The sequence below is a fragment of the Typopeltis vanoorti genome, chromosome 23 (assembly GCF_054136105.1).
Source record: "Typopeltis vanoorti isolate ZY-2024b chromosome 23, IOZ_Tvanoo_1.0, whole genome shotgun sequence".
Taxonomy (NCBI): Eukaryota; Metazoa; Arthropoda; class Arachnida; order Uropygi; family Thelyphonidae; genus Typopeltis; species Typopeltis vanoorti.
This window is the reverse complement of record NC_143571.1, coordinates 7,040,212-7,052,938: the sequence shown is the minus strand read 5'-3', so window position 1 is coordinate 7,052,938 and position 12,727 is coordinate 7,040,212. Positions and strand designations below refer to the sequence as shown.

At 34.4% G+C, this 12,727-nt stretch overlaps 1 protein-coding gene across 1 annotated transcript in view; it reads right to left on the bottom strand.

Annotated features, from left to right (window-relative positions):
* Positions 1 to 12,727, bottom strand: part of LOC150093598 (tight junction protein 1-like) — a 712,683-nt gene that overhangs the window by 141,226 nt on the left and 558,730 nt on the right. Inside the window, exon 31 of the mRNA XM_090413230.1 lies at positions 1,551 to 1,613. Coding sequence (XP_090269356.1) covers positions 1,551 to 1,613 — 63 coding nt within the window. The remainder of the gene's footprint in view (positions 1 to 1,550; positions 1,614 to 12,727) is intronic.

The window sequence follows — 12,727 nt, the reverse complement described above, 5'->3', positions numbered from 1 at the left end:
GTGATTCTATAAGATTGATACAAAGGACATTTTTCAAGACATTACAAGTAAAGTAAAACTAGAGGTTAGCCATGGAAGTTGCATAAAACTGTGGTTAGTGTGTAGACTAGGTATTTCGTGTGGAGAGTAGTGAGTTGACCGGATTTCAAGGAGTAGTTGTGAGTGCCCTGACAGTGAAAAAATATACATACAGACATAAAAACATACAGATTACCATAGGTCTCCTATGATGAGGTTTCTGACTCCATGGAGATGAGTATATAATAATAATAATAATGAAATGATGACTGTAGAAGTTAATGGAGAAATTAAAATTAGGGTACTCTGGTTTCTGAATTATAAAACTACTGATGTTGAATGGTAAAATAAGCAAACAACTTAATAATAAATGATGCCTTATTATTATTATTCCAGTGTGTTTATCTGTCTTCACAAAAGCTTAATTTAGCTTTGCAGATGGTTGGGCTATAAAGCCATACTGCAATCCTATTACTACAATTAACTTCCAGGTCACATTATCTTATATCATTTACAGAACACTGTCCTTGTACTTGACTGTTAAAGATGTTATTTACTCCTACCTACAACAATGAGTTTCATCCATAGTTACATATACTTCACTGTCTTTGTGCATATCATAATATTTTTGTCTTAGTCTATATCTATCAGTATCCTTTATAACTGTGTATCTAAAAATGAACTTTGCACTGTATCATATAGTATGTTCTGTAATATCCTGTACTAAACTGAAAATATAATATATGAATAGTACTAAAAAAAGAAGGTATGTATGCATTTCCATCAAAAAAAATGTCTCTTTTTCTGAATTGAATATATTGAATTGAAAGTGATATTAATTATTTATTTATTTATTTACATAAATAATATTTATGTAAATAAACACATAAATATTATTTACAGTTGCATATAATTGTAAATAACATTTATGCGCAATCTACCCTGTGAACTATAATTATAAACTATTCCTGAGATTGTTATAAAATGAATTGTTCTACTATATGACTTGCACACTCTGCAAAGTTTGATATGAATTGGAATATTTATGTTAACCCTTTGTCAATCTTTGAAAAAAAAAAAGAAAGAAAGAAAGAATATATATATATATATAAACTGAAACAGATAATCATTTATCTACTCTGTGTAACCATGAACTATAATTGTAAACTTCTACTCTGATCATCATCATCATCAAAATAATAATACATGAATTGTTTTGCTCCATGAATTGCTGCACAGTATAATATGAATCAGAATCTGAACTGAACTATATGTGAGAAATTGTAGTATTATTTCCTAAATTGTATTGTAAAATGTAATTTATTTGACAGATGATATAAAGTGTTATTTGATATTTGATAAAAAAAATTATTATCATCATCTTTAATGCAGAAGATGAGAGAGAGAGAGAGAGAGAGAGAGAGGGAAGGTTTGCCCTTGTTCCCTGAAGATGTTCTACTATTTGGTATTTGATCATTTAATTTTAAAATACCAGTTTATTTTAATACATCTCAATTAATATAATCACTTACTTTGGTTGAAGGGTGGTTGGTTTGGGAGGTGGTGACGGTGGATGAGGTCTACCATCTGGATACCTAAAAGCCAGATTCATGTATTACAGTTATTCATAAATATAAAATTCATTTTTGTCATTACACAGACATACACACTACCTCACTGTATTTTAATATATCTGGCTTGGTTGGCTGAGTGGATATCTCCACTCTTCAATCAACAGTCTCTAAATTTGAATCTCATATTATGACTATCAGCAAATATTTAATTGTACATGAATTTCCCTACTCAGTGTAATACCACTGTCTTGTTTAATGATGGACTGAATTTGCTTGAAAAAAAAATCTAGAAGAGGGTTTTCAGATATCTAAACCTTAGGTAACCCAAGATAGTAAGGTATGATAGAATTAAAAATATTCCGTGGGTTGGAATATTATAAGAAATAAATAATCAGAAACATCAAAGGTCATGATTTATCCATTCTTTAGCAAATTTCAAAAACAATTTGCTTTAATGGCACATAAAACAAGATAAATGAAATTTGTTCAAGTGGGTGTAGCTCTAAAATAAAGCTATTAGCTGGTATTCATACCAGATTCAAATGGTAAGAACGGTACAACAGATCAAAATAAACTAAGAGTATATTAAATTAGCTAATATATATTTTTTTTTCATTCATCCCAGCATCTTCACACTGTGCCCCTGTCAGAAATATGTAGATAGATAGAGAGGAAGACTGGAACTTTCCTTTTAACTGAGTGTGTTAAATTTGGAAGTGGCAGTATAATGATGCAAAAGGTTGCATGTCATGAACTAGAACTATCGAATCAAAACCACTAGGTTCTATACTGGTGCCTTGGACAATTGTGCACATCCTACACAGTGGCCATTTTATAGCACTTGCTTGAACATATTCCAACACAATAATAAGGGCCAGATTAGACCGTGCCCTGAGGCAAACAATTAAATATTGTGCCCAATGGATTATAAGACAAAAATATAAGAACATCTCCAATTGCTATTTTGTTTTTATTACAAGAGAAACATTAATGCAAAATGATTACATAATATTAATTAAATGTTTGCTCTATGGGGATATCACAATAAAACTGTTTATAAGCTCTTCTAAAATTTAAATTATAAGCTCCACCTCTATCAATATAATTGCTAGACCAACCAATCTTTCTTGGGTCATTGCTGTTCACAAATAATTTTTAATCAGTTTAAGCTTAAAAAACTGCTTTCCGCACTTGCTACGCTAACAGGAATTGTTAGTGTAGCGACGGCGCCTACCGCAATTTGGCTGAACGAGCACCCTTATTAAGCCGTGTCGTGAGGCAGGCTGCCTCTATGCTACACCCTGTCAATGGTACTGACAATAATGGTCAGTGTCACAAAACTGCACTGGCCAGTAGAGTCTCATTCTAAACCCAAATTAGAAGTGAAAAACAATCAACCAATCATTATTGTTAAATTCTTGATAATACAATATTCTACAATTCTTTCTTTTGGGGATGAGGGGGAGGGGGGATGTAGAATATTATGATAATACTACATGAAACATTTACATCATTACTAACTTTCCATCAACAGTTTTCCTCCAAATTAATCTGTTATCTGTCAGGACTACTCCAAAATCTGCAATCTGTCATCCTATATTTTGGAATTCTAAGGTGCTTCTTACTATATCAATCTACCCAAATCATAGTTTTCTTTTTTTGCTAACAAAAACTTTTTTGCTAACCTTTTCGATCCCATTCTGTTAAAGTGACCATACCACAGATTAGCTCTAATCACGCAATCCTGAGTGCTAACAATGTCACATTCCTACCTACTATCCTCATTTTAATACAATTCTGCAATCGATGTCACCTGTTTTCAATCTATAATCTTTCTCAGAACTATCATATCATTCATCTACAGTCTGTGATCAAGTATTTTATTTCTAGCCAGCTCTCAGATCCATAAAGTTAAAATTAGTTTGAAAACTGTCTTGTATACAGCTAGTTTAAGTGTTTTGACAAAATTTATCTCTTATTCCATATATATTTATTTAGTAGACTTCCTACCATACCAGTTTTGCTAATTCTGTTATCTATTTCTAACAATATAACATCATTTGTATAAAGTAAAGAACTGAGTTAACATCTCCAAATGTGAGATAAGGTTTTATGCCACTGTTTCCTTCATGATGTGATCCATATAGGTGATGAATAACATAGGAGATAATGTTCACGTTTGTCTCTCACAACTGATTTAGCATCGAACCATCTTCCCATACTGCTCCTGGCTTACAACTCAAATATAGATTATTTGATATAATGTCCAATGTTCTGAACTTGTGACATCTGCCTTTTCCAGATCTACAAAATTGAAATACAGATCCTTGTTATATTCTCATGATTTTTCAATTATTTGTCTTAGAATGAAAATACGATCCTCTACTTGGCCAACCTTGACAACCTCTACATTGCTCTACATTTCCTCTTTCAGACTTTTCTAAGCATTTTCTCAAGTATACTTGCCTAAATCTTACCTAAAACACTCAGTAACAAAATTCCTCCATAATTCTCATATTATTCAGTTTTATTTCCTCTTTCTTACTGATGGGTACTATGATAGTTATACTCCAATCAACCAGAATTCAACTTTCTCAACAGGTCTTCTGAATTTATGCAGATTGCAGCCACTTTAAAACTTTTATACATCCCTATTTTTGCATTTCTGGTTGCATATCATCTACTAGATCTGGGTTTCATATTTCAGTTTTTCATGATTTTTTCCTACCTCATGTGTTGATATGTATATCTCCATAGCTCAGTTGGCACAGGCAAAAGCCCTTTGGTCGGAAAGATCCGGGTTCAATTCCTGCCCATGACGTGAGGGGTCTTTTGACTAAAGGTGAGTTAGTCGGTCTCACATGGAGGTAGAGGGCTTTTTTTTGTCCCTCAGAACAAACAATCTGGCCCTGTATCCACACATGGATACAGCCATGAATATTTGCAACCACATGGAAGAGATAGGGTCCTCACCACATTCTCCTTACACCTGTAGTCAACCATGAGTCACATCATGGTAGTCAACCTCCTGGAGAGAAACAATACATGATGATGATGATGATGATGATTGTATAATGTACTCCTAATTGCATTCCTCTAGAATATTTTCTACCACTCTTCTGCCACTGCTTGCTTCATTTAGCAATCTTTCAAAGTAATTACTCTAGACCAGTGTTTCTCAAACTTTTTTAGACTATGGAACACTTCACAAATCCTGAAATTTTCACGGAACACCTTGGTTATTTTGTAATGTATAAATTAATAATTAATTGGTAATTTAGCCGATTTATTATTAATAAATAATTTATAATTAATTATTAATTAAACATCAATTAAACCATCATTAAATTAATTTTTGCTAACAAATTAATTTAAAAATGACAAATTTCAGAACCTCTCGCAGAACAACTATTCACCTTCCGTGGAACACCAGTGTTCCGGGGAACACTGGTTAAGAACCACTGCTCTAGACATTTAGAATATCGTCTTCATTTTCCATGTCACTTTTGTTATTGCTGATTCCTTTGACAGTACACTTTCCTCCATTTCTAAGCTTTTTAATAGCCTCCAGAATATTTTGTCACCTTCCTGATATTTATCTTCTGTGTTCTTGCTAGTCTACATACTTTTGTTTTGTTGCTTTTACACATTGCTCCACTTTCTTGCATTTTTCTCTGTATTCTCTCAGTGCACATGTAGCTTTACTTGTCACAAACTTTCGTACTCTTTATTTACGTTGGATTACAATCCGGTGAAGAGGCAGGCCAGTCGATTTGTTCAACACCTTCTTCCCCAAACCACTCGTGTACCAAATTTGCACGGTGTGGATGAGCACTGTCATCCATAAAAATGAATTCTTGGCCAATTGCAGCAGCATATGGACAAACTATAGGTTCCAAAATCTCATCGTGATACCTTTGGGCTGTTAAGGAACAATTTCTGATAAAATAGAGATCAATATGGCACTATACTTATTCCAGCCCATACCATCAAACTCCCATCTTGATGTTGGGGTCTTTCACGAACAAACTATGGATTATTTCTTGTTCCACTTTCGCGGCATATCAAGATACGTTGGTTATTTGGTTGCAGACTGAATCTGGACTCATCACTATAAAAGTATAAGAGCGCAATCCTGATTTGTCCAATTGCAGTGCTCCTGTGCCCAAATTCTTTGGGCTCTTTTGTGATTTGCAGTAAGTGGAATGCAAACCATTGGTCTTCGAGCATATAAACCTATGGCATGAAGATGATTTTATACTGTCTGTGTCGATACAAGCCTCCCTGTTGCTGCGGAAAGTTCGCTTCAAAGTTGTGTTGCATTAAATGTTTGATTTCTTTTGGCAAGTAATGACAAATACTGATTGTTTCTTGGAATTGCTGAATGATGGGCGACCTTGACTTTGACAAACATTTCCCATCTCCAGAAAGCAATTCCAGTCACGAAATTACACTTTGAGATATACAATAAGTTTGAGCGACAACTTGCTACGTTGGTCCAGCTTCTACTTGACCAATGGCTCTCCAATTTATGGATTCCGGGATATCATGTTGCTCTGCCATTTTTAACAAAATAATGGGTGGTAGGTGACACAAGTTTACAATTGAAATGATAATTATGGACTGAAAGTGAGCGCAACAAGCCATGCTTTTATATCCCCTCCCCACATGCTAATATGGCTAAGACACGTTTCGACAAGTCTTAATAGGATTTTGTATGCAGTTACATGTTCTACACTGTTGTATATTAAGAATATTTTAAAATAAATGTGTTACACATTTGTAAATTAATTTTTTTACTTTATAATTTACAAGAAAACCAAAATATCCCCTAATTGTTTTGAGCAGTTATTTATCAAATCATATTTTTTTCCTTTTGCAGCTGCATGAACAGAATTTCAATGATTAATTATAATTATTTATTATTATAATAAATTGTTTATTAGTATAATTTTCTAGATGCCAAAATTGTGCCTATTATTTTGATGTATAGGATACACAACTACCTTGTTATGATCCAAACCAGCTTCCTCCTCATACCACTCAATAATAAAACAGTGAAGAAGTCAACCATCTGGAAAGGCTTATGTGTTCGTCGCACATGTTGATTGGATTTTAACGGTATAGATGCGAACACAGATTAATAAGAAAATAACTATTTGTTAACTTAAATGCTAATATTTCGCTGGTATTATATCCAGCATCTTCAGAGCATACAAACAAAGTTTGTTATAGTAGTGAGACAACTGCAATCTGGTGTAACAATGGGACTAGTATGAATTACTCATACTATAATTACTCATACTAGTCTCACTATGCTACAATTACTCATACTAGTCCCACTGTTACACTGGATTGCGGTTGTCTCGCTACTGTAACAAACTTTGTGTGCTCTGAAGATGCTGGATATAATACCAGCGAAATATTAACATTTAAGTTAATAAATAGTTATTTTCTTATCAATCTGTGTTCGCATCTATACTGTTAAAATCCAATCAACAAGTGAAGAAGTCAAATCACAAAATCTGATAGATCCACTTGCATATGGTTATCTCTTTTTCATCATTACAACTAGATACATTTAAACTCTTAGTGCTCTAAAGAAATATAGGAACATTCCCTTGCTAAACATGCTCAAACTAAACTGTTATTTAAAAAATAAAAATAAAAGTTTTCCTCTCTTAATTGTAATATTTATTATTATTATTTACATGGGTACTCCATGGAGTCAAAAGACTCACTCTATCCATTAACATGGGGGTCCCACTCTATTCATTAACACAATACTTATTGTATATCTCCTTAAACCTATTCACTGTTTTTTTTTGTTTAGTTTAATTTTAGATTAAACTAAATTAAATTTCGTTTAATCCTTTAGTGACACTTGGATAAAGGATTAAACTGAATTTATTATAATCTAATTTATTTGCTCACACTTGGATAAAGGATTAAACTAAACTCAGAGAACCTTCCAAATTGACTTCACAAATATACACAGTCTCATTCCATCTGTTCATTTCCATCTTATGCAAAACCTCACCTATCTTTCTTGACAGAAATTCAAACTGCAACTTCCTCAAGCACTACTCATTTTGACTTTCCCAATTATATACACTCTTTGACTCATTTTGATGGAAAGATGGTATCTGTGCATATATGTGCTCAGATATATACTATGCCAAAGAATATCCAATTTAGAATCTCCAGATTTTGACCTCTTTTAGCTTTAAAATTTCTCTATCTTATTCTATCAAATTCATGTCCTTTCTCTATCACTCTAATGCCAGTACCATTCTTAACATTTTGGTTTCCTTTCCTTAAAATGATTTTTTTAGTCTAAATTTCCTATCAGTGAGGTTATCTTCCACAGAGATTTTAATGTTCATAATCAACTGGCTTTCCTCCTCCAAATGCACAACAGAAAGGTAGAGATGCTGAGATGTTTGCTATCATTGATGCGTACATAAATTGTACAAAAGGCCACTCGAATACCAGATAACATTAACAACTCCAAACACACTAGACCTCTTTCTTACTAGTAACCCCTTCTATTCTAGATAATTCAGACCATAATCTAGTGCTGGTCTCTTCCCCTATGATGCAATCTGCACAAATATTTCCATGGCTAATGTTCATCTGAGCTGGCATCAATAATTCCACTGCCTGATAATATACTTTCACAATTCAACTCCAAACTAACCCTTCTCTCATTCATCCCTTCTGCTGTCCTCTAGAACAGTCTTCTATCTTATGTGTTTTTCAAGGAATACATCCACAGCTTTTCAGATTAAATGTGAACAAGTTAGTTCCTGCCAATCCACAGTACTAACATACTACAGGCTGGACAACCTCTCATGTATGGGATTATCATAAATAAAAATGAAATTAAAAAAAATCTATCTTGAGTTGTTTAGGATGAGTATACCAACCATACAGACATAATGAACTTAGTCAGTGCTGTTCACATAAACACATATCCAAGACAAAATGTCAATGGATAGAAACAAATCATCAAAATGGGCTGTTCACATACACACATATCCAAGACAAAATGTCAATGGATAGAAACAAAGCATCAAAATGAGCTGATATACAGTGGCATAGCCTGGGGAGGGGGCGGCACTTTTCACATGAGACACAATTTAATTTTTCGACGATTCTTTTATGTTAACTTAGTCATTTTTATTACTTAATTAATGTTTATAACAACTATACTTACAACTAAAATAAACATAAACATAACTTAAATTAAGGGGATATTAAATCCCACATAGTTTTAAAACCGAATAAGAAACTCAAAGATCGGAATCAGAGAGTTTCTTGCCGAATATAGTAAACTATAAAGTATCGGCGACACTAGCGTTAGCCAATGCAAGTGATCCTAGTACGTAGTACAATACCAGGGCAACTCGTTGCAAAGGTGGGGGAAAGTTCAGATCGCTATTCTTAGGTATTTTCCATAATGTAAAAACACATTTCTTAGGAAATGTATGCTGTTATTACATTATGGAGGGAGGTCACTACCCAGACCGGTTTCAGCCTTTTTTGAGGCTTCATCAGTGAGTAGCTAGACCTAATACCAAAGTGTATAGCGAAAAGAACTTATGTACTCTGCGAACGAGTTTTCCTAACAGGTGCAACCATTAAGTTACTTAAGTATAAAGAGCTGATAAGCTTCAATTCGGCAATGAAAACATTACTTAAATTAAGGGGATATTAAATCCCACATAGTTTTAAAACCGAATAAGAAACTCAAAGATCGGAATCAGAGAGTTTCTTGCTGAATATAGTAAACTATAAAGTATCAGCGACACTAGCGTTAGCCAATGCAAGTGATCCTAGTACGTAGTACAATATTGAAGCTTATCAGCTCTCTATACTTAAGTAACATAAACATAGTTTTAAATTTATTTCCCTATATGTTGTTTTGACTTTTTGTAGTGTTTTTGGTGTGTATTGAGAGGGGAGGGCAAAAGCTCTAGCTACACCACTGCTGTTATGGCAAACTTGGTGTGCAACAGAATGGAACTTCTTAGTATTAAGAAGTTCCAAAATAAACAACCAGATGAGCACTCATCTGGTTGTGATTTTGTCACTCATTACAAAAAAATTGAAAAAAAAAAATCAAAAAGTGTGAAAAATGGATCAAAACTCAGGTTGCCTTACTGTAGTGTTTACCAGTAATTTCTAATGCTGGCTAAAATCTTAATTCTAGAGAGAAAATATTTGACCATGTGGTTTTGACTTCGAAGATGAACAGACATGCAGGTGTATCAAAGAGAAGGGAACATATGTGGAATTATAAGGCCAGTGATTATAGTAGGTATCAACTAGGGGAAGTTCCATGGAGAGCAGAATTGGAAGGCCAGGATATCATTAGTGCTTGGGAAATTGTGAAAGAATATTTGTTAGCAGCAGTAGTAAGCTGTATTCCACGGGTGAAGAAGTGGGCATAATTTGGTGTAAAGTGGATGACAAACAATATCAAACAGGAACTGCAGGTGAAAAAGAGATTATGGAAGATATACAAAGAGAGGGATGGAGGACAGATACACGAAGAATATAAGACGCAGGCCAGGAGAGTGACCAGAATGGTGAGGAAGGCCAAACTGGAATATGAGAAGAGATTGGCACTAAGATCCAAAGAAAACCCTAGGGAATTTTTTTAGCTATGTGGCCAGTAGGAAGAGAAACTATTGTGGAAGAATGACATTGTGGGATAAAAATGGGAATAGAGTGACTGATGCAGAGGACATAGTGGAGTTGTTCAATGAGCACTTTATTCGAGTATGTCATCCTGGAGGAGGTTTTAATACTAGAGGGATAGGGCAGGATCAGGGTTTAGAGGTGCAAGAGGAGAGTGTGTGTTCCAAATACTGAGTACTCTGGATACCAATAAAGTTGGACTGGATGGTATTTCACCATGGGTTTTGAGAGAATGTGCTAAAAAACTGACAGCTCTGTTGACCTGGCTTTTCAATAAAAGTCTGGCTGAAGGAAAGGTACCCAGCAGACTGGAAGTGCCTAATTATAGGCCTGTTTGTAGTTGATAAGTTCTTGAAGAAATTAGTGCAGGACTATATACAGCATTGGGTAGATGAGGGTAATGTTATCTGTGAGAATCAACATGGATTTGTTAAGGGGTGCTCTTGCTTTAATAATATGATTGTATTTTATAATAAAGTGACAAGAGCAGTTGATGAGGGAAAGGCATATACTGTCATTTTTTTTAGATTTTCAAAGTGTTTGACAGGGTGCAACATGATAAGCTGATATTTAAGTTGCAGCACATGGGTTAAAATGTCAGGTTAGTCAAATGGATTCAGGATTGGCTAACTGATTGGTATCAGAGAGTTGTGTATGATGGGAAAATATCAAGGAATCAGAAGGGTAAAAGTGGAGTTCCACACGACTCAATACTGGGACCTGTATTATTCAATCTTTATATCAATGATATTGTCAATGGATTGCAAAGGGACATTCAGTTGTTTGCATATGATGTGAAGCTGGGAAGGGTTATCAGTAATAGTGTAGGTGTGGCAGCCCTGCAAGAGGATTTGAATAACTAGACAGATGGGCAAATAAATGGGGTTATTAGTTCAATGCAGCAAAATGTAGTCTTAAGCATCATGAAGGTTGTTTTCTTGATCATAAATTAGTAAATAATAATATTTGGTTAACCGATCAAGTGTTGATCAATTTTATTAATTAACTGAACCAACTAGTTTCGCCACACTTATCTGTTGGCTTCTTCAGGGCACTTACATATAGGTTTAAACACTCTCACAATTATGCGTAACCGCAAAACTGACAAGAATAAAAACTGACTAGAATAATTACAAATAAAATAGTATCAAACGTGAGTGAAACACGTATCGCGTGTACAAGATCAGCTAGCTGTTGCTGAGGAACTTTCTGTAGTTTGTATTAAAGTTCATTTCTTCCGTTTTTAAGGTTCTGATTAGGGTTTTCCATATCTCTGGGAGTATTAGGCCTTGATTTCTGTTAAGGTTCACAGTAGAATGGGCGACTGTGGCTGCTTCTTTGAACATTCTTGAATGGTAATCTTCCTCTAAGTAAGGGGAACAGCTTTTGTCTCACTCGATGACATGGTTAGTTGTGGAGAAATGAGACGATAGGCCAGAAATGTCCTGTCTGTTGTTTTTGACATAGCCAATGTGCTCCTTTTGCCTGATTTCGAGGCTTCTCGAAGTCTGTCCGATGTAATTAGAGCCACATGAGCATGGAATATTATAGACTCCAGCATATTTGTAGAAAGGATGGTTGTCTTTTGGAGATCTTAGTAGTTTACGAATAGAATCTATAGGTTTAAATGCTACTCTTATTTTGTGTTGTTTGAGGAGATTGGCGAGCTTGTTGGAGATGCTACTTACATACGGAATTGCAATCGTTTTTATATATTGAATCTCTTCTTGTTCTCTTTGTGGTGGTTCAGAGAAAAGGATTTTATTGACTAGTCTTCTTGGATAGCCGTTCAAGTACAGATTGTTGGAAATAAATTTTAACTCATCTTGAAGGGTCTTGTTGTCCGTTGTGATGCAATTGGCTCTTTTCTTTAACATGTGTATAATGCTGAGTTTATGTGATATGCGGTGAGAGGAGTTAAAATGTAGGTAGCGACCTGTATTGGTCGGTTTTCTGTACACCGATAGATTTATACTGCCATCAGTTTGTTTTTTGATTAAATGTCTAAAAACGGAAGTTGTTTTTCTCTTTCAAGTTCCAGAGTGAATTTAATAGAATGATGGAAAGCGTTGATCTTTTTGAGAAAATCATATATGTCATCTTTGTTATTGTTCCATATGATGAAGATATCGTCTACGTATCTAAACCAAATTTTAGGTCTAGGTAAAATTTGTGATAAGATTTTGTTTTCTAAATCTTCCATAAAGAGGTCAGCACATGAAGGTGAGAGTGGGCTTCCCATTGCCAAGCCTGTTAACTGTTGATAGATTTTATTTTTCCAAGAAAAATAATTGGAGTTTAGGCAGTGAGCAAACAATGCGGTTATATCTTGTGGGAACAAGGTACTTAAGATGTCAATGACCTCTACTACGGGAACATTTGTAAAGAGAGAGGTGACGTCTAAGCTGGCTAGAAGATCATTATCCGAT